We start from the raw sequence: 23,399 nt of genomic DNA on the forward strand, positions 1-23,399 counted from the left end.
TAGTGGAGAACGAAAGTGATGGAGATAGAAATTGAATGTATTAGAGATGAAGTGTCTAAGGAGTATGGCTGGTGTATCTCAAGTAGAGAGGGTTAGGAAGGAAATGGTGAGGGTGAGAACGGGTGTAAGAGATGAGTTAGCAGCTAGAGTGGATATGAATGTGTTGAGGTGGTTTGGCCATGTTGAGAGAATGGAAAATGGCTGTCTGATAAAGAAGGTGATGAATGCAAGAGTTGATGGGAGAAGTACAAGAGGAAGTTCTACAGGCTGATGACCATGTCCATGGATACCCGTATTTGATATGACAGTCTGGTCTCTGCTAAGGTTACATTAATCCTGAGATCGTAGTAAATTCAAAGAGATGTCTTGGAGGAGCTCGAGACTGTTAGAATCAGCTAGTTGTCCCAGCACCATTCCCTGACATGACAGGCTGAAGACGTATGTCGCGAAAGGGGACTAGAAGTATTAGTCCTAGTGGTCGATCTTGTACAGGAAGTCATGGGCTAACTGTTTGTATGATCGCAAGCCTTCGTACGCATGGCAGGATTTGAAGATCAAACTCTTCCAAGAGGATAGGCTAAAATTTGAGACTAATGTAAAAAGTGACCGAAGAAGCTAGGCGGTATCTTGAAGAACTGCGTCTTCCCACGAGACCGGATGTTTCGATCGCGAGGATAAAGCAAGACCACTTCCCACATCCTAAAGAGGATGGAAGAGACAAAATAGTGTCTCTTGTGGCTTGGATGTGGAGTATTTCTAGCTCGGAGAGGTTTTTCCATTACTGTTAAAACCTCACTCTTGGACGAGAAAGGAAAATATCCTTTCGGAAAACTCCGGCCGACGGGAAAGATCTGGTTACGGAAGAGAGTCATTGTTCGAGTTCACGAACAAAACTGAGTCTCGGGAAAGTGTTGGGCAAACATTTACCTCCAGGAAATCCTTTTACGGATGGAGGCTGAAGGTGCCCACACAAAGGTCCGAGGGTATATAGGCCTACGGAGACTGGGAGTACACAAGATGCCCACAACCTCTGGTGTCCTAGTAGTTCACTCATCCCAGGGTTGACCAGAATTCTAGTTGCCACAACTGTTGCGTTAGACAGCACTGAATTCAATTCTCTAAGAAAGAGGAGGGGGTTGTGCCTTCCAAATGTAGGGGAAGGAACAGATTCAAGGAATCTGCCTCCACAACCACGTCCGAGATCGGATTTGCTGCAGGAGACTGCATAACCAGCACAGTTCCTATCCATGCAAAGTCGGCTCGCAAGATAGTCCAATACTATACGTGAAACAAGGGAGGAGATAGCAGCCCGAGCAGCAACCTGGTCCTTGAGGCACATGGCCCATAAGCCATCCTGTAGTAGGAACGAAGTGTAGGTGAAGAACGTACATTCATGAGGGATAAATGTCCGCGAACTTGCTGGATTTGATGAAAAAGTCTGGCTACATAAATGCGGGATCTTCGAATTTTGCAAAAGGTGAGGGGTATTATGTGCCAAGGTTAGTCCTCGTGCATTACCCCAGTTGGCGATGGAGGGTGCTGGGTTAGGTTCCCAGAAGGAAATCTGCATTTAACTCCCAACGCTACGTGGGAGGGCTACCAAAGTAGAGTCGCCTAGATGACAGTACTCTCCAAAGAGAGAGACTCGGGAAGCCCGTGCTTCAATGAAGTGTGGGTCTTTGACAGAACAGATCGTTTTGGAAGTGCTTTACTGCAGAAGGCAAAGTATCCATGGCTAAACTGTTAGATGCTGGAAGTGGTTGGTAGTTCTAACAGCAATCTGGAGGAGAGCAGGCTTAGGGATGATCACGAGCCAGCGAACAGTGAACAAGCAAGCAAAAACAAAAAAAGTTGATGAACGGTGAGCTGTCGCGTGGCAAGACGACAATTGGCAAATGGCGCGACTGAAAAGAAGTTGGAGATCATCTAGCAATTAAATCGGCGATTGGCGAGCTAGCAAACAGTGAGCTGGCAAATTGGCAACCAGCGAGCAGGAGATCGGTGATGGCCGAGATCACTGAAAACGGCGAGCTGGTCTAGCTGTGAGCTGGAGATTGGCAAGCTGGCGATCGGAGATCGGTGAGTCAGCGAGCTTTGGATAGGTGATCAGTGAGCTGGAGAACAACGATCTGAGATTACGATCGGCGAGCTGGTAATCAACAGTCGTTGGAGCTGGAGAACAGCAGTATGGTTCGACGATCGGTGAGCTGGCGATCGGCAAAAGATGAGCAGGCAGTTGGCGATTGGGGCGCGACGAGTTGGAGTTCAGCGAGCTGACGATAGACATGTTTATAATCGTCGACTGACAAGCTGACGAGATGGCTATTGGTGATTTGACGATCGGCGAACAACGAGCTGTTTTAGCGATCCGAGAGTTGACGATCAGAGATCTGATGATCGGCAAACTGGAAATCTGTGATCAGTGAATGACGAGCTGGTGATTGGCAAGTTGGCGAGCTGACGGTTGGTGAAATGAAGATCAACAATCGGCAACCAGGAGATTGGCGAGTTGGTGATCAGCGAATGATAAGCTGGCGATCGACGAGGAGTTCAGCGAACTGAAGATCGGCGATCGGCGAGAAACAAGATGAGACAGCAGGAAGAGAAGAATCTAAATGAGGCGAGATGTAGGCGAGGTCTGCTACGAAGGTGAAGAGCAGGAAACGGACAAATCCAATTCACACTGACGGAATACCCTGTTAGGAAGATCGTAACAGGTGAAGGAAGTTTCCCCGCAGACAGGAAGGCAACCAACATCTGCTACCACCTTCTGCAATTTTCCCCGTTAGCATGAAGATTTTCTAACTGGCTGATGAAGGAACTTTCTCTGGGTAGTAGTTGCTTCCCTTCAACGAGTTCTATCTCAAATCGAAGATCAACTTCAATTCCTCCCTGAGAAAGAAGACGAAGTTCCCCCTAAGGGAGTTAACCGAAGACCGAACGTCATCGCTAAGGATGGGAATGGAAGAGGACGAATCCAATCCCCCGAAGGGGAAGACTGAAACAAGTAAAGGAAAACTCTCCTGCAGACGGGAAAGGTTACCAACATCTGCTGCCTCTTTAGGCAATTCTCCCCGCAAGCAGGATGATTGCCAAACAGCGGCTGGTAGAGGGACTCCAAGCAGCACTCTGCTTCCCTTCGACGAGCTCTATCTCAAATTGAAGGTCGACATAAAGTGTTGCCTGAGAAATGAACCCGAAGCTTGCAGAACTCTGAGGTGAAGAAGATCAAGGCAGGCAGGAACATCTGTCTACGCACTCCAATGTCGACTGTAAGCGCTGAGGAAAAAAGGAGAGAATTAAAAATTCTTCCCCTCGGGAGAAAACTTAACCCGCAGACAGGAGAAGTTACCCCCAGAGAGGCACAGTAATCCGAAGCGCTGACATTGGAGAGGAGCAAGACCGAAGTCCATCTCTGGGTAGGCCGCAAGAGGTCTTCCCTCCGAAGAACTCGCAGGGAGCAAGTAACGTCAACATCTGAACGAAGGAGAAAAGAAGACTCCCCTGAGCCAGAGGCCGTGTCGCGGTGCTCTGAAAAGCGGGGGAAGCCACTAGCCTACGGATGTCTGACACCAAAGGGAAAGAGACCGAAGACAAGGTTCTCCGTCCTATAGAACGCCGCACATGCTAACAATAAAAAAAAAAAAAACCAGCAACATGTCACTCTGTAATGAAAAGAAAAACTTTTTATAAACATTACAATAATGTTTAAATTCAGATCGAAACACAATTAAGAAAAAACAAACATGTCAAAGGAAAGCAAAAACAGTTGGGAGAGATAGAGAGAGAGAGCACGTCTACTCTCTCCGAGTCAAAAGAGAAAAGTGGTCAGAATACAAAGGTGTGTGTGTGTGAGAGGGGTGGCTGGTTACCCATCTACCATTCCTACCCTTTACTGCTAACTAGAGGTAGGGTAGTTCCATCTTGCTAAAAGTCTTATGGCTAGTTTCAGCTTCGCCGAAAGGATAGTCCATATTAAATAGCGTTAGGTTCGTTAGTGAAGGAGCAAAAGTCCTGTAAGAATATACCTTAAAATTGTCACTGCAAGAGGTTACAGAAGTAATCTTTCCCTTATCCAGGAAAGTGCCTAGTAATCTGGTGACTTGACGTGGAAGAAATGTCAAGTCATGTAATACAGTAAACATTTTCCATCTAAGGAAACTCCCTAAATGAATTTTATTTTACATAAAATGCATTTCTTCAACATATATAAACCTGAATTTCTTTACTTTATCCCTACCTCCAATCATTCCCAAAATTGTCCCTATTTTTTCGAAGAACATTCAAGTGAGTAATTGGTAACAACATCGCCTTTCTAACTGCTGCTACATAACTATTATCTTAACAAATTTAATGACCTAACCAGCTTGCAGCAAAGGTATATCTGAGCACAAATCTTAAGTGTAGAAAAGAGGCCAATTATCTTAAAAAATATCTGCTCTTATCAGAGCTGATACTGATCATCAATTTTACATTTAGTACTGTAGCTCCCCAATTGTCACTGGCTCGCACTTCTTGTACAAAAAACCGACAGTACAGAGGTTACCTACCAGATAGAAGTGTCTGTGAACATTTACACCAAAACTATACAGTACTTATTGACCTTCAAATTCTATACAAGTGATGGGTTTGTATGAAAAATATCTATCAAAACCTAAGCTAAACTTTCTTTTCAGAAATAGCATAGCTTATATTAATACAATTTATAATCTACTGTACATAATTACTCTAATAACAAAACCTCTAATGAAGGTTGGTAAATCATAAGCAAGAGTGAATGTGTTCAACAAAAAGTTTTATTTGCAGCTGTTTATCTTCCTCTATATTATAAGGAAGTTTTAGTCAAAATAAAGTAAAAATATCTCCTCTATCATGTCTGGCCTGAAATATTACCTTTTCTTATGAGTCCAGTAAGCAATCCTAAAATAATTTACACTATACACATTTATACAAGAAAAATTATTTAGATCATTCCACGGGTGACAACGCCATCTGGAGGCCCTTCTAGTGAGTTGAGCCCATTTTCAGACAACTTTGCTTTCGTAAGCATCGCAAGACCCTGAAAATGAGAAGCGCTAATCAAGTTTGTAAAAGTGGAAAAGTAATTCCCTTATTCATATAAACAAACCACTGACTTTTTTTAAATTTACACTCGAGCATTTACAGGAAACAAACCACCAAAAATATTTTCAGACAAAACCTGTGCTATGAAATGAAAATGGTCCTCAACTTGAGGTAAACATTTTCACCTCTTTCCTCCCTTCAATCCCCTAAAGAAATCCACATTAATGGCATATCCAATCTTTAACCACCTTACTCTACTGATAAAAAAAATATGCACACATACTGTAATAATACATACTGTATGTCAATCATTTAATTTTCATGTATGAATTTTGGCCTTGTGCTGGGACCTCAGTGACATTTAGTATACACACATGCAAATTATAAGGAGCAGTACCGTAATAATGCATAACAGTATAATAATAACAATATCCATTAATACGTTCATTTCCTTATTTTATAATTCAAAATTACAATCTTTCTTTTCAAATTAGAAGTTTTGGAAAGAAGTGGAGAGAGTAAAGAAGGCTGGTTCAAGAATTGAAGAGACAGTGAAAGATGGAAATGGAAGGTTGTTAAAAGGAGAGGAGGCAAGGAAAAGGTGGGCGGAATATTTTGAAAGTATACTGAATGTTGAGGATAATAGGGAGGCAGATATAATTGCTGTTGCAGGTGTTGAGGTGCCGGTGATGGGAGATGAGAATGAGAGAGAGATTACAAGAGAGCACTAGATGAAACGAGAGTAGGAAAAGCATCTGGTATGGATGGTGTGAGAGCTGAGATGTTGAAGGAAGGGGTGTGACTGTACTTAAATGGTTTGTGAGATTGTTTAATATGTGTTTTGTGTTGTCAATGGTACCAGTAAATTGGGTTTGTGCGTGTATTGTACCACTATATAAGGGTAAGGGAGATGTGCATGAGTGTTGTAATTCAAGGGGTATTAGTTTGTTGAGTGTAGTTGGAAAAGTGTATGGTAGAGTACTGATTAATAGGATTAAGGATAAAACAGAGAATGCAATCTTAGAAATACAGGGTGGTTTTAGAAGGGGTAGGGGTTGTATGAATCAGACTTTTACAGTTAGGCAGATATGCGAGAAATATTTAGCAAAAGGTAAGGAGGTGTATGTTGCGTTTATGGATCTGGAGAAAGCGTATGATAGAATTGATAGGGAAGCAATGTGGAATGTGATGAGGGTATATGGAGTTGGTGGAAGGTTGTTGCAAGCAATGAAAAGTTTCTACAAAGGTAGTAAAGCATGTGTTAGGATAGGAAATGAAGTGAGCGATTGGTTTCCAGTGAGAGTGGGGCTGAGACAGGGATGTGTGATTTCGCCGTGGTTGTTTAACTTGTATGTTGATGGAGTGGTGAGAAAGGTGAATGCTCGAGTGCTGGGACGAGGATTGAAACTGGTAGACGAGAAGAACCATGAATGGGAGGTAAATCAGTTGTTGTTTGCGGATGATACTGTACTGGTTGCGGACGCAGAAGAGAAGCTTGGCCGATTAGTGACAGAATTTGGAAGTGTGTGTGAAAGAAGGAAGTTGAGAGTTAATGAGGATAAGAGTAAGGTTATGAAATGTACGAGAAGGGAAGGTGGTGCGAGGTTGAATGTCATATTGAATGGAGAGTTACTTGAGGAGGTGGATCAGTTTAAGTACTTGGGGTCTGTTGTTGCAGCAAATGGTGGAGTGGAAGCAGATGTACGTCGGGGAGTGAATGAAGGATGCAAAGTGTTGAGGTCTGTTAAGGGAGTAGTAAACAATAGATGGTTGGGCATGAATGTAAAGAGAGTTCAGTATGAGAAAGTGATTGTACCAACTGTGATGTATGGATTGGAGTTGTGGGGAATGAAAGTGATGGAGAGACAAATTGAATGTGTTTGAGATGAAGTGTCTAAGGAGTATGGCTGGTGTATCTCGAGTAGATAGGGTTAGGAACCAAGTAGTGAGAGTGAGAACGGGTGTAAGAAATGAGTTATCAGCTAGAGTGGATATGAATGTGTTGAGGTGATTTGGCCATGTCGAGAGAATGGAAAATGGCTGTCTGCTAAAGAAGGTGATGAATGCAAGAGTTGATGGGAGAAGTACAAGAGGATGACCAAGGTTTGGGTGGATGGATGGAGTGAAGTAAGCTCTGGGTGATAGGAGGATAGATGTGAGAGAGGCAATAGAGCGTGCTAGAAATAGGAATGAATGGCGAGCGATTGTGACGCAGTTCTGGTAGGCCCTGCTGCTTCCTCCGGTGCCTTGGTTGACCGTGGAGGTAGCAGCAGTAGGGGATTTAGTGTTATGAAGCTTCATCTGTGGTGGATAATGGGGGAGGGTGGGTTGTGGCACCCTAGCAGTACCAGCCAAACTCGGTTGAGTCCCTTGTCAGGCTGGGAGAAACGTAGAGAGGAGAGGTCCCCTTTTTTGTTTCATTTGTTTGATGTCGGCTACCCCCTAAAATTGAGGGAAATGCCTTGGTATATGTAAGTACTTTCTCTACACATGAGGAATGTTCAAGCATTTCCTTGCATGTCTTAAAGAGTAACCAAATAATCTACCTCGAAGCATCAATATACTCATAGTACTTAGGAAATATTGGTTTTAAGGAGTCAACGAAATATTGATCTTTTGGCCTGGTGGGTTGGATCTGAAGTGAAACATACTGCACAGTCCTTAGTGGAGAGGCGCTTGATTGAAAAATGGAAGGCTAATAGTCTACCAATCTTTCATAAATGGATATGTATTCTCCATGAAGAGATGAAAAATTATTTTGACCTTGTCAATTATCAATTTAAATGTACAAAATTGCATGTAATGTGAATATTTCTTCCCAAGTAGGGGGCCCAGTGTGTAGTGAAAAGATCCTCTATGGATAACCATGATGGGTAAATTTGGAAGGAAAGAACAAATTCATGTTCCTTAGGAATACCAGTAAATTTCATGGCCATAATCTAGATGAAGATTTTCAGTGGTTTTTGAGGGGAAAATTGGAAGATTGACTTCTCAAAACCATTGAAGGAACTTTTGGAAAGATAGACAGCTCAATACTTGCCAGTAAAGATCTAACAAGTTACTAGAGGTCAAGAAGTTTCTCTGTTTCCTTCCCACACTGGGCTGTTTTCCCAATCGGGGCCCTTAAACTTGTGGCATTCCGTATTTTTAAGGTGAGTTGCAACTTGGCTTGTAATAATAATAATTCATTATAGTAATAATAGTTAATGATAATAAAGATTACAATAATTCAACCAAACCAACAATTTAAAGTCTTAACTCGCATATGAGCTTGCCTGAAGGGTTGATTGTTTTAAAATAGAATCAAATCACATTTTCTCAAATAATACCTTTTATAAAACTATACAGTACTATTATTAAAAATTTAAATGTTGAACATTTTGAAAGAATTTCTTTAAACATTGTAAAACATTGTATTCAAAACTTGCCATACTTCAGAGATAAAAAATCTAGCTGATCACAAAAATAATTTCTATCATCAAAGCTATATTCCATTCTCTGCAAACAGGATCTACGAATAGATCAAACTGTTTAAAGTCAATAGTTATATGATGATTCCAGTATTTCATATATTTGTAACCTAATCAAGATATGCAAAATAACACTTATTCTTAAAAATTTTTCATTTGATTGTCCAACTCTCAACCAAGACTTTATATTAGTCTTGAAAATAAATCCCTTACAAAAATCTTGTCAAGACACTCAATATCTTTCATTTATCTAAAGTTTTTATACTTTCTTATCTAGTGAATATGACTTTATCATATACTATACAGTAATTAAATAGTTCATCATTTCCATGGCCAATCCTTGTCCCATTTGGCATCAGAAATGACGGACTGAGGGCCAAGATGTTGCCAAAGTCAAGTGGGAAGCTACTGTTTGGTCAAGATTGCTTGTGCTACCTCCATGAGTCTGCTAATGGAAAGACTCGCACTGCTGCCTTGTTGATCACCATGCCCAGGTACTTTACCCTCTTATTGGGAATGACATCTAATTTCTCCACATGTATTACAATCCCCAGATTGTGATAAAAAGCAAGAAAACAATCTGGATCCTGAAGTGGTTACATTTCAGAAGCCAGGCCAACTAATTGTCAAGATACCCAGAGACATATCCCGTGGAAATGGTCCCAAGCCTGCCACCAAAGCGAACACACAAGAGAACAACTGAGGAGCAGTGAAGAGTCCAAAGCAAAGGGCCTTGAACTGGTGCATTACTCCTTCAAGGATGAAGTACTTTCGAGAGATCCGATACATGGGTATCTGAAAGTACATATCTTTCAGGTCCACCAAAAGCATATTTCTCCCACTGATGGAAGATAGTACTGTACTGTACAGAACTTAGTGTTTCCTTCTTGAAAGGGGTAGGGCAAACTAACCAAAACAACTTATCCACAAGGAAGAGAAGACTCTAAAAGGCCAAAGACTGAAGGCGCAGAGGACTTCTTCACTAGGAAAAGCAGACTGTAAATGCCAAGAGACTAATTGTCTCAGACTTCAAGCACATTGTTCAACAAATTCACTTCCAACTTCACCGACAGGACAAAAGCTTTCTGCAATTCTGGAATGAAGGTCCAAAAAATGATCAATTGGCAATCAAGGCAGTAAGAGACTGCCTCAAACGTCACACTACCCAAGGCTTGATTCTGTTGCCCAATGGTGTGACAGACATCACCTACTCGCAGAAGTTGGAGAGGGAAACTGCCCACTTTAGCGTCCCCTCCCTTTTTTCCTCTGCCTCTTTTCTTGGACTAAGCCAGAAGGGAGGGGATGAGGCGGAGCAGAGTCCACACTTTTCTGAAGGAAAAAGTTGCTGGGATCCTTGCTGGGATTTTCAGGAAGCTAAGGCATCCCTTAAACTCGAACAAGAAGCAATAGCCAATCCTGAAAGCTTGGGCATGGTCCTCTTTGAAAAGGTGGGGCATTTGAAGTATAGGATACCATTTTGTGCATTAGGGAGCACCAAATGTTAGTCCCCTACCTCTTAACTACTACATCAACGTCACTCTTCAGAAAGTGTTACAAGGAACCCAGCACCACGTTCCATAGCGCAAGTTCCACATCTGTGCCAACCTGTCAAGAGATGCATGACATTATTGCATCGTGTCTTTTCAGCACCCAGTTGGCTCACTAGTTAGCTGCGTGGTGAATTAGAAATGTGATGGGATTTTCTCTAGACAGCATATCCAAGTCTTGTCAAAGTGCAATACCAAACTCGATCACTGGTCGACTCATCCAACGATACTGCCTGGAGAGAGGCCATGGCTGATGACTTCAAGGCCAGAGATTCAGCAGCAGAGAAGCAACACATTTTGCCTTGACTAATCTGCAAACTGACGGATCAACCCGGTGCGTTGTCCTTTGGCCTGTAGTACCCCAGTCGTCAATCAATAGTGAAGGGGTGAAATCTTGCAAAACTGGCTAGATCTGAGTAAACTTTCAGACAGAGATCTGAATTTCTGCTCTGTTCAAGGCCATGTTAGCAATTTCCAACCATGATAATGCCTCTGAATGACCTAAGCCAAATTCATTGCACTCATGAATAAATGCAAGAAGCTAATAGAAACACTGACTTTGGGTTCCCAAACACTACCGGAGTCAAATCAGAGTCGGGTTCCTTCATGCTCTAAGACCCTTCATCCCTCAAAAGGGCTGATGGCTAGCAACCCACTCTTGATATTATTCCTTCTGCCTAGAGTACAATCACTCAGATCTGAGGAAGGAGCCAGGGACATACCACTGGGGAACAGACGATGGACTGGGCCACAAAAAGTAACTGTCCATGTTAGCAGTGAAACACTCTCTGGTACTGCCAGTTGATCCACAGACTGAGTGCATACCCTTCCCTGTGAAGTCCTTTAGTGGAGGTTGGCCCTGGCTGGCTCGGTACTTGGAAGCACAGAGGACTGGGAACCGGTGACTTACTGGTTTAACACTGCACTCACTCCTGCACTAGCTGGGAAAGGGGAGGGGGCATTGATAGGCCATTTCATCCTCACCTTTTGGGGAAAAGACCATAGCCATATACAGATGACGATATTCTCTTTGTATCAATTCCATCCCCTGAGTGTAGACTTGGAGTTGCTGAATCACTTCATTCAAGGGGTTAACTACTGTATTGTAATTGTTTAAGGCAGGGGTTCTTAACCTTTGGATGCTTCCAAACCCCCAATGGATTGCCCAATATGTTCCCATACATCATCATCATTTATTATTATTATGTAAGCTACAACTCTAGTTGGAAAGCAGAATGTTATAAGCCCAAGGGCTCCAACAGGGAAAAATAGCCCGGTGAGGAAAGGAAACAAGGAAATAAACTACAAGAGAAGTAATGAACAATCAAAATAAAATATTTCAAAAACAAAACATTATTATTATTACTATCCAAGCTACAACCCTAGTTGGAAAAGCAAGATGCTTTAAGCCCAAGGGCTCCAATAGGGAAAATTAGCCCCGTGAGGAAAGGAAATAAGGAAATAAATAAATGATGAGAACAAATTAACAATAAATCATTCTAAAAACAGTAACAACGTTAAAACATGTATAAACTATAAAAAGACTTATGTCACCCTGTTCAACATAAAAACATTGAAATAGATCTTTCATATATAAACTATAAAAAGTTAAAAAAACAAGAGGAAGAAAAATAAGATAGAACTGTGGGCCTTAGTGACCCTCAAGCATGAGAACTCTACCCAAACAGTGGAATAAAATTTTACAGAAGCTATGGCACTTACCAAGACTAGAGAACAATGGTTTGATTTTGGATTGTCCTTCTCTTGGAAGAGCTGCTTACCATAGGTAAAGTCTCTTCTACCCTTACCAAGAGGTGAGTAGCTACTGAACAATTACAGTGACGTACTGGTGTTAACCCTTCGAGCAAAAAAGAATTGTTTGGTAAAACTGTATCAGTGTTGTTGGGTTTCTGTTCTCAGAGGAGAATGTGAGAAAAAAAAGGGCAGACTATTTGGTGTATGTGTAGGCAAGGAAAAAATAAACCGTAACTAGAGAGAAATCCAATGTAGTACTATCTCGCCAGTAAAAGGACCCAACAACTCTCTTGAGGTAGTAATTCAATGGGTGGCTGGTGCCCCAGCCAACCTATTATTGTCATTGTTACTTGCTAAGCTACACCTCTAGTCGGAAAAGCAGGATGCTATAAGCCCACGGGCCCCAACAGGAAAAATAGCCCAGTGAGGAAAGGAAACAAGGATAAATAAAATATTTTAGGAAAGTATTTCCTATATATTAAAATATTTTCTATATAAACTATAAAAACTAATAATACAAAAGGAAGGGAAATTAGATAGAATAGTGTACCCGAGTGTACCCTCAAGCAAGAGAACTCTAAACCAAGACAGTGGAAGACCATGGTACAGAGGCTATGGCACTACCCAAAACTAGAGAATAATGGTTTGATTTTGTAATGTCCTTCTTCTAGAAGATCTGCTTACCAGAGCTAAAGAGTCTCTTCTACCCTTAGCAAGAGGAAAGTAGTCACTGAACAATTACAGTGCAGTAGTTAACCCTTGGGTGAAGAAGAATTGTTTAGTAATCTCAGTGTTGTCAGGTGTATGAGGACAGAGGAGAATCTGTAAAAAACAGGTCAGACTATTCGGTATATGTGTAAGCAAAGGGAAAGTGAACTGTAACCAGAGAGAAGGCTCCAATGCAGTACTGTCTGGCCAGTCAAAGGACCCCATAACTCTAGCAGTAGTATCTCAACAGGTGCCTGGTGCCCTGGCCAACCTACTACCTATGCCAACCTACTGCCTATATTAACCTATAATACAAGTTGGTAGGTAGTAGGTTGGTCAGGTCACCAGCTACCTGTTGAACTTCTACCACTAGAGAGTTATTGGGTCCTATGACTGGCCAGACAGTACTACTTGGATCCCTCTCTCTGTTTACAGCTCATTTTGTCTTTGCCTACACATACACCAAATAGTCTGGCCTAATCTTACCACATTCTCCTCTGTCTTTATACACTTGACAACACTGAGATTGCCAAAATTCTTCTTTGCTCAAGGGGTTAACTACTGCAATGTATTTGTTTAGTGGCTACTTTCCGGTAAGGGTAAAAGAGACTTTTTAGCAATGGTAAGCAGCTCTTCTAGGAGAAGGACACTCCAAAATCAAACCATTGTTCTCTAGTTTTGGGTGGTTCCATAGATCCTGTACCATGGCCTTCCACTGTCTTGGATTAGAGTTCTCTTGCTTGGGGGTACACTTGGGTATGCTGTTCTATCTTATTTCTCTTCCTCTTGTTTTTTTGAAGATTTTATAGTTTATATTTGAAGAATCCAATGTTATTGTTCTCAAAATATTTTATCTATATTGATTATTCTTCTCTTGTAGTTTATTTCCTTGTTTCCTTTCCTCACTGGGCTATTTTTCCCTGTTGTAGCCCTTGGGCTGGTAGCATCTTGCTTTTTTTCAACAAGGGTTATAGCCTAGCTTGTAATAATAATAATAATACAGTCATTTAGTTATTTCTTTATGAATACTGAATAAGATTTTTCATAATTCTGACCATCCTTTGCATTCAGATCTTCCTAGACTGTACTGCACATCCTGTACATAGTGCTAGGTATGCAGTCTATTCAAACAGTCTTGCCTTCTCTGTCATAAGGTTCAACAACACACAACATTCTATAAGTTTCCTTCCAGCTGTGACAAAATTGTGGAATGATCTTCCTAACGTCACTGTCGAATCAGTGGAACTTCAAAAGTTCAAACTTGTAGCATATTTTTCATGTTGAACAAGTTGACAGTCTTTCTTCATAAATTATATATGACAGATCGTATTTCAACAGTTACTGATACTAAAATATTTTATAATTTCAATTCATTACTTCTCATACATAGTTTATTCACTTCCTTATTCCCTTTCCTCACTGGGTTATTTTTATCTGTTGGAGCCCTAAGTCTTGTAGCATCTTGCTTTTCCAACTAGAGTTGTAGCTTTTCCAACTAGGGCTGTAGCTTAGCAAAAAATAATAATAATAATAGTCCTCGAAATCCAAGGAAGGGAAAGGTGGACATTCACATTCCACCCTCATTTGGGCAGGACCACTCACTGCTACGGCAGCCACCTTCAAAAGGGGCTCATACTCCCGTTGACCAACTCTGAAGTTACTGAACACAGGGTGAGATTCATCTGTTTCTTTCTCTCGGGAAAGAGGAGAAATCGCTTGAAATCAGCCTTTCGTCTAGACTTTTTACACAAAGAAGTGTCTGAATCAGAAAAAGGGGAAGAGGAGGAGCAAACTCACTTCATCTTCCCTTTAACAACTGTCCTTACTCATCCAGCATGCACTCCCAAAGGGAGAAAGAAACTATAAGCTTCTCCACCAGGGACCACAGCACTGAATGAGCACTGGAAACACCTACTCTCAGGGGCACTGTACCAACAGACTCTACTGGAGACACAGGCCTTAGAGTCACAGACACTGGGTTCAACCTGGCAGTACCCACTTAATGCCTCAACACACTAACATTGAGCATCATAGGAAGACCTAAGATGGGCAATGATCTCTCAATATCAAAGCCGTTGCCTGTAGACAAGGTTACTGACGAGTCTCAGGGCCAAGCCAGAGTAAATTCCTCACTTAGGAAAGTAGATACCTCTGCAACAGCCATGTACTCCCAAGGGACAGTTGGGACAGCAGTGTCTCCAGGTTGAGAAAGGGAAGTAAAGTACTAATAAGCTCCTATGGAATCAACTTTGGGGAAGTACCCTCAAAAGATGGCAGTAAAGTCTTTTCAAGTTTCTTCCTTTTCTTTCAAAACTTTGCCCACAACTGGAAATACTATGGCCAACAGCATGCACCAAACATGAGGTACAAAGTTACATGGAATCAACAGTTGCTTTAAATACCCATGTTTCTTTTAGACACCATTTCCACCAGTTCCCAACTTTTCTTCCACCAATGTTTCCATTTTCAGTGTTCATTTTAATGACATTGCCTTATTTTGATCTGGCCCAGGAATTATTTGCACTTCCCATCACCTGGAAGACTGCTGGGAACTGAAGTTAATTTTGATATGAGAATCAATTTCAAATTTTTGGAGCTGTTACCTTTTAGAAGTTCTATTTTGCCTTACATTAGGCATGAATTTGATAGAATAATTACTGAATCTCCAGTAGTTTGTTATTTCTTTCTTCTTAAATAGCTTGAAATATTAACAAGCAGTTCCTTTGTTCTCTATTCTATTCAAAATTATTCCTACAAAAAAGTTAAAATAAAATAACACAAAAACATGACAATAGGTTACAGTGATATTCTAATAATTTGCAAATCCTCCATTTAAAATATTAGGTTAATTAGATTATTATTAGATAACTTGACCAAACCACTGAGTAAAAGTTCATATCAATTATTACGCTGACCCGAGCGTATTAAAAATAATTGACAATAAAATATAAGGAATTAGCATACCCGAAAAGAACGAGGTTCAAAAATAGCCATATTCTGTAGAATTTTGCGATCCAAAGCTACACCAGCATCGTCCAGTACAGAATGCATCTGCTTGAAATCTACTCCAAATTCTTGGCAGCCAGCATTGAGTCTCGTTTTCCAAAGCTAAAAATGGAAAAATAAGACATTATTGCTGTACACACTTCTATTACACTTCATAACAAACAAACTGGTTTCTTTTAGATCAACTTACTATTTCTTATTGTCAAATCTTTTTTACACCCTGATAAAATGACAAATTTGGAAATAATTTGTATTTTTCCTAACTATAAAAACCTTGGGTTATTCACAGTGGGAGATATATTTTGGCTACAGTTGAAACCAGCCATAAGACTTCTCAGTAAGGTGCAACTACCCACTTCTAATTGTCGGGGGGTAGACCAGCCACTCAACTCACACTCACACTAGTAACTATAAGTTACTTTGAAATTGCAGGCAGGATTTCTTGGGGGAAGGTGATGGTAGGACCAGTAAGTGTTAATAGCTCAAGGTTTGTATAGTTAGGAAAAATACAAATTATTTCACAATTTGTTTTTTGTTCCGGCACTATATACAAACCCTTACGCTATTTACAATGAAGACTCACCTTTAGGTGGAAGGAAGTTCCAAACCAACTGGCTGGTAACTGTTCTGGGATGCTACTCTGTGCTTTGCAAGAGATGTTTAAAAGAACCCAGGACACCTCATAACTCTTGAATTTGTGAGAGAGCTTAACAGCCTGAGCAATTTGTACAAAGGTGTAAAAACTAAGCATTTTGACTTGACTAAGCATTGTGACTTGACCAGGTAAGATCAAGATCGGAGTTAAACTCCACACTTAAACCTAGTCATTGCCCAACTCCATCTCGCACGGAGACCGGGAACAACAAATATATATCACATATATCAGGTTACACAAAGGACAATTGCATCCACCTGCAGTCAGGAGGAGGTCAGCTTGCAGCGTTTTTTGGATGCTGAAGCCCCAAGAGAGGGGAGAATGAAGAAAGAAGAGGCCAATCATTCACACATTCATTCTAGTCTTACACTAGGTAACACCTGCCCTCAACAGACTGCTACTTGTCCTAAAAGGGAGCCTAGGTGTTTGTGACCACGTTTTGTGCAGCCACCACAGGACCTGTCGAGAATGTATCTAGGTTCTTATGGGTTACGTCTTGCAGGTAATGGGAGTGAACGTAGTTTGACATTTCCAGACGCCCGCTTGTAACACCAGCATCACAGAGAAGATTTTTATAAACGCCAGGGACATGTACTAACATCCCTAACATCATGGACTCGAGGTCTACGATTAGGAGGAGTGGGGTATGATTGAAGAACACGTTCAGTCACCTGTCTAATCCAAGAGATTGAATTTTTGATAATTCTCCTCTTGATTCTTCCCATACTTACGAAGAGTCTGTTGACCTGTGGATGAGCCCCAGCGATTCGTTTGAGATATTTCCTCAGCGGACTCACAGGGCATAGTAACATTTATTCTGGGTCATCAGTTACAGAAGGAGACTCTCCATCCAGAAGGGCTTGAATATAGGATCCGCTACATCCAGATTTTGAGTCTTGGCTACAAACTCAGGGACAAAGCTGTGTGTCACTAGCCTTGAAAAGGCGATATTCTACGACAGACTGTATAGCTCACTGACCATCTTTGCAGAGGCCAGGGCTAATAGGAAAACCATCTTCAACATCGCCATGGTCTGATGACTGATTGAACGGTTCGTAAGGAGCCTATTATTGCTCGAAGTACACAAACCACGTTCCAAGGAGGTCTGGCGCCTGGGGATCTGATACTGGGGAACAGTATGCCGAAAGTTTCCGGTAAAGGGATGTTGCAAACAGATTGATCATCGGCGAACCCCACAATGTCAAGATTTCGTTGGCTATCTGATGTTTCCAAGACCTCTAATAGAAAACTATCAGTCTTTCTGCTTAGATTGTCCGCCAGAATGTTTGTTTTGCCCGGTATGAAATGGGGCGAATAGGGCTACAAAGTTGTCTTCTGTCCATCTTAGTATTTCCACAGTTAGATGGCAGAGGGGCTGTGTAAAAGTACCTCCTTTTTTGTTTATATAAGATACTACCCTGGTGTTGTCATTCATCAGCACCACGGTGTGTCCTGAAAGGAGCTGATGGAATTACTTGAGGGATAGGAAGGCTGCCCTCATTTCCACGAGGCCGTGTGGGGTAACTGGTGAGCTGCCCACTCTTCTTTTAACACATCTGTGAAGAGCCTCAACTCCAGGGGAGGAGAGAGGTCCCCCCTGACCAACTCAGGTCTCTCTTTTGATCTGACACTTTCGAAACTCTGAGATTCGGAGAGTCTATGTGCTGAGAACAGAAAGTCTTCAACTGCCTCTATAGAAATGGAGTTGGTAAATAAATGTAGGGTACCAGTCTCTCCAAGGTGCACAGGTGTCCCAGCAGCTATTGCCACCGATGTGCTGGCGGCGTATCCTGTGACGCAAATGGGTGGGCAACCTGTTCCATCCTCTCTATTCTTTCTCTGGATGGAAAGACTTTGCCTAGTTTGTATCGATTTTCATACCAAGATAGACCACTTCCTTCAAAGGTTGCAGTGAAGACTTCTCGACATTTACCAAGATCCCCAGATGCTGGCAAAACTCAAGACGTCTGTCTCGATGGAGGAGAAGGGTCTCCCTTGAGTCTGCTTGAATCAGCCAACCAACTAGATACCGAAGGAGATGAATGCCGTTCTTCTGTGGTAAGGGGGACACCAGGGCAAACATGAGTGTGAACCCCTGAGGTGCTGTGGACAGGCCAAAAGCACAGCACCTTAAATTGGTATATCTTTTTGTTTAAGGTGAATCTCAGGTAATACTTTGACGATGAATGAATGGGGATCTGGAAGTATTCGTCTTTGAGATCCAGCATTATCATGAAGTCTTCCATTCTGATGGCCTGTATGACAGTTTGGACCGTCTCCATCCTGAACGGAGATAGTAAGACAAACTTGTTCAAGATTGAGATCTATGACCAGTCTCCAGCCTCTGGATGCCTTCCTTACAGGAAACAGTTGACTGCAGATGCCTGGGGATTTGTCTAAGACTTCTTGGAGAGCGTTCCTTCTCGGACATGGTCTGGACATTCACGGATCCCCTAGCGTAGGAATTCGACATCGATGGATGTCGGGTTAGAGGAGAGAGATAAGAGTGAATGGGACGTGGTACCCCACTTTGAAGTTGGGGAACCGACTAAGGTTCAGCCCCATGGAGCATCCATTACTGCCACTTGCTCTGTAGGTATCCCCCCAAGGTTGGACTGTCGAGGGGAAAGCCCCCAAGCAGGAAAAGCCACGATGCCCTCCCTTATTGGAGCCTCTGAATTGAAAGGGCTGCTTAGGATATTGGTTCTTGGCAGCTGCCTATTTAGAAGGTTGTGACCCCTTTCCTTCTTATGACCCTGGCTATTAATTGGGGACGATTGCTGCGGCGATTGTGCTAAGGAGTAGAGGCAAGAAGTTATTGCCACGTGTGGGAGGGAGTCCTGGCTCGCCTTTCTCCTGTCTGCAACTGCCTCGGCGTCCTCCACGTTGAAGAGGGAAGTGCCCTCCATCGAGGAGATACGAAGCTTCATAGCTTGTCTCCTAGGCACCTGCCTTTGGAATTTTGAGACTGCAGCACCTCATTGCCTTAAAACCCAGTTGATCCACTGGTTGACTATGTTGAGGGTCAAGAACTCCATCGTCCTGGCACTCGAGAGAAGGAAGGCAGACAGTGCCTCATTTCTCTGATCGCTGGGGAAATCCTCATTCTTAAAGAGGTACCTCACAGAACCTAACCATAAAACAGCTTGCATAGAACACTTCGCAACCCATTCCATGTTTGGAGCATTTGCCACTGAGAAAGCTACCAGCAAGGCAGCGAGTCTGCCCAATGACATATTCTGGGTCAGACCAAGAATGGCCGGCTCTAAAGGGAGTGAAGGATCGTTATCCACAATCTCATAATACTTCCTCTTACATATATACAGCAGTGGAAGTAACCGAGATGAGTTCACAGCTCTGAGGACTATAATGCTCCCTTGTGCATCAGTCCTGTTCTTGGCACCCTTAACACCCCCTTGGACCAAGGCAAGGCCACCTTAGTCTTGGTGGGCTTGGGGGTGTCGTAGAAGAGGTCAAGAAACCTGATCCAGATTCCCGAGGGAGTTGATCTTCCAAATACACGAAAGAACCGGCAGAAAGACATAGTTAGAATATTTCTGCTCTAAGGGGGAGATCTCGGGGCTGGCATACACAGGCAGCATGCCATCAAAATGTTCTGAGCTGTTATCAAAAGGATCTTCTTTCTCCGAGCTCACACCAATAGGAGCCCGGGGAGGGTTAGGAGCATCATCTGTCTTCCTAGCAGAGAATGAACCCTTGGAAGAAGATTGCTGTGCTCCGGTATTACAGAGACGAACATTAAAACTGACAGACCTTGCTTTTGACCAGGTTACTTGGACGTCAAGCCCCAATTCTTAGGAGCTTTTGAGCTGGTTACTGGGACGTCGAGCCCCAATTCTTGGGAAGGGTCTTCGTGTCCTTCCCATTCCGCGGACAGATGTTAAAGTAGTCTGCGAGAAGGAATTCTCCTTCTTCTCCAAATCCTTGGGCCTTATGCCCTCAGAGGGAGTGGGAAGAGGAGCTGGAGCCTCCTCCACTGAGGCGGCTGGTTCCTGACAGTCCAAATCTATAGGGAAGAGCTTATACTGAAGTTGTCTATAAATGGGACCTCGAACCTCTACTGGTCCTAGGGTGGATAAAATCCCGAGGAGAAGTGGCTACCTGATGACCCGGTTTCTTCTTGTGCGGATTGATGGAAATGCCCAGCCTTTCCCACTCAGGGTACCGACCAGTGTTGGATGCCTTAGTGGTCAGGTACTTCTGGTACCTGGGGAACTGTTGAAGGGATGGAAAGCAAGGCACCACCAAAGAAGGAACCTAATTAGCAAAACTGTTACGCCTAGGGTCAACTAGAGGACTACTATTCCCTGAGGAACTCAAAACCTCCAGTGGGATGGATGGAGTACCCGCAAGAGGTACTACTGGAGGATCGTAGTTCGCTCCTAAGACCGCTTGCCGTACTGCCTGCACCAGGTCAGCGAACCATGGTGCATCCCTCAAGAAGTTAACAGCACTCGATGAGGAGCCGCGAGAATATTTCCTAGGCTCAAGTGAAGTGCCTAGGAAAGGTACAGCACAAGCAAACGAACCATCATGCCCTTCTCCATGCTCCGTTTCCCTAGGGAACAGCCTACCGATCATGCGCATTGCACTGTCGCCACCTAACAGAGTAGAGTGGACTGGGATGGCAAATGCTGCTGAAGAAGCATTTCCCCGAGAGTGCGATCGCTGGCTCCCTTGACGGAGAAGAGCGCACCTGTGTCAGCGTATACAGTTAAGGTAGGATCTACAGTACATGTACCTGCTACTTCGCCACCTGCGCGTAACATGCTAGAAATTGAGCTACCGAGGTAGCACTCGCCTGAGGTGTGCATGAAGTCAAAACTTGTTGGTAAGTAAGGAATGGCAAATTCGATATAGTGCGCAAGGTGCATAGTTGAGTGAGCCCATAGATCCCCGTCAGGCAAGACTAGGATCTACGTCTCTATTCAAGAATGCTTTGGAGAATGGCTCTCCTGCTTGTCCTTTCTCATGAAGGAGATCGGCGAGTAGCTTTCTTTTCTATGCGTACAGATGTACGTGTGCCAGAGGGCGAAGAAGGCTTGGCCTCGCAAAAGATACAAGCAGACGCCTAACCCCATTGTTGTCTAGGTCCGAAAAGTTACGCTCCGAAGAGCTACAGCGAGGTATAGAAGACTCTAATACCCACTTGTGGTAACCCTGGGGGAGGATCATTATGGTGAAGGGCGTCTTTCCTGCGAATGGAAAGGTCACCCAGCACCTGGAGCTGGAGAAGGGAGCAGCTACCGTAAGCGGCAAGGTTACCCAACTGCAGTTGGCGTAAGGTGGCACTCTCACGAACGGGAAGGTTGCCCAACACCTAGAGGCGGACCTCCAGGCAGCACACTCTGCTTCCCTTTGGTCAGCTGGGCAAGCCCTAACAGAAGGTCAGCATCGTGTGCTACCAGCATAACATAGCCGAAACTAGTTCCTGGGTCCATCACGAAGGGATCCCACAACAAATGACCCCAAGGGGTACTTGTCCGCATCTGCATGTGTTCATCCACCGAAGCAGAACGAACTTAGAATGGGCAAGCAGCCGCCGAAGTCAGAACAGTAAGAGACACGAGTGAGTCTTTCAGTACAAGACCAGCAGTCTAGAGGGGGGAGATCAAAATCAACCAGTGGGGAGCTATGCGCTCTTGGTGCGTCCCTAACCAAAGGACCTCAAGCAGCCATTCCTTGCACGGGGAACTGACAAGCCCCAAGGAAAGCCAGAGTCCGCAGAGAGAAACTACCCACGGGCAAAGTTGACCCTGCTTCTTTAGGGGAAGCAACGGAGGCCCCCTGAACGCAAGGTTGTCCTAGGGGGCCAAAAGGCCATCACTCATACTCGATAGATCCCCAGGGGAAACCAATCGAGCAGAATTAGAGTGGAGGGCACGAGACGACAGAGTCAGACGGCAAGGCTTCTTCACCTTCGAGAATGAACTCGAAGGGGAAGAATACCTCTTTGCCTTCTTACGTCTCCTACCATACCGGTGCCACTGGGAGGGTGACCACTCCTACACTCATCAAAAGGAGATGTCTGCGCACAGGAGTGACCCCTGGACCTAGGACAAAGACCATGAGGATCGTTCTCCTAGGCTGACATGAAGGTATCGCAACGGCACCCTTCGATGCCAGGACAACCCCAAATAGTCAATACTCACTAGCACACACTCTGAAAAGAAAGAGGGAAAGTCTTTAAAGTTCTTGGGCCAGTTACTTTATTCGTGAACCAAGTAAAGGGATGCGGGAGAGAACAACACTGCATCTGTTCTCTACTGAGCTGAAATAAAAAGTGGCGTACCATCACTAGTGCAGATGTGAGTGTGTTGGCCGGTGAATACCCACGCAAACTAGCAGTGAGTAGTTAAATCTTGCTTAAAAATGTTATTTTCATTAGTAAAATAAATTTTTGAATATACTTACCCGATGATCATGTAGCTGTCAACTCTGTTGCCCGACAGAAATCTACGGTCGGGATACGCCAGCGATCGCTATACAGGTGGGGGTGTACACAACAGCGCCATCTGTGAGTAGGTACTCAAGTACTTCTTGTCAACAAGAACTCAATTTTCTCCTCGGTCCACTGGTTCTCTATGGGGAGGAAGGGCGGGTCCTTAAATTCATGATCATCGGGTAAGTATATTCAAAAATTTATTTTACTAATGAAAATAACATTTTTCAATATTAATCTTACCCGATGATCATGTAGCTGATTCACACCCAGGGTGGTGGGTGGAGACCAGCATACATGTTAACAAAGAAGCTAAGTATCCCGTATCTTATTTTAGCCGTTATTCAAAATAACAAACATAAAATAAATAAGTACCTGGTAAGGAAGTCGACTTGAACCATTACTCTGCCTTTTTAAGTACGTCTTCCTTACTGAGCCTAGCGATCCTCTTAGGATGCTGAGCGACTCCTAGGTGCTGAAGTATGAAGGGCTGCAACCCATACTAAAGGACCTCATCACAACCTCTAATCTAGGCGCTTCTCAAGAAAGAATTTGACCACCCGCCAAATCAACCAGGATGCGGAAGGCTTCTTAGCCTTCCGGACAACCCAGAAATATTTCAAGAGAAAGATTAAAAAGGTTCTGGAATTAGGGAATTGTAGTGGTGGAGCCCCCACCACTACTGCACTCGTTGCTACGAATGGTCCCAGAGTGTAGCAGTTCTCGTAAAG

At 43.3% G+C, this 23,399-nt stretch overlaps 1 protein-coding gene across 1 annotated transcript in view; it reads right to left on the minus strand.

The window, feature by feature from the left end:
* Positions 1 to 4,774: 4,774 nt before the first annotated feature.
* Positions 4,775 to 23,399, minus strand: part of mRpL20 (mitochondrial ribosomal protein L20) — a 66,748-nt gene continuing 48,123 nt past the window's right edge. The window contains exons 4-5 of the mRNA XM_068354738.1: positions 15,509 to 15,652; positions 4,775 to 5,059 (exon numbers count right to left, since the gene is read on the minus strand). Coding sequence (XP_068210839.1) covers positions 4,964 to 5,059; positions 15,509 to 15,652 — 240 coding nt within the window. The 3' untranslated portion in view covers positions 4,775 to 4,963. The remainder of the gene's footprint in view (positions 5,060 to 15,508; positions 15,653 to 23,399) is intronic.

Source organism: Palaemon carinicauda, chromosome 31 (assembly GCF_036898095.1).
Source record: "Palaemon carinicauda isolate YSFRI2023 chromosome 31, ASM3689809v2, whole genome shotgun sequence".
In the NCBI taxonomy this organism is placed as follows: Eukaryota; Metazoa; Arthropoda; class Malacostraca; order Decapoda; family Palaemonidae; genus Palaemon; species Palaemon carinicauda.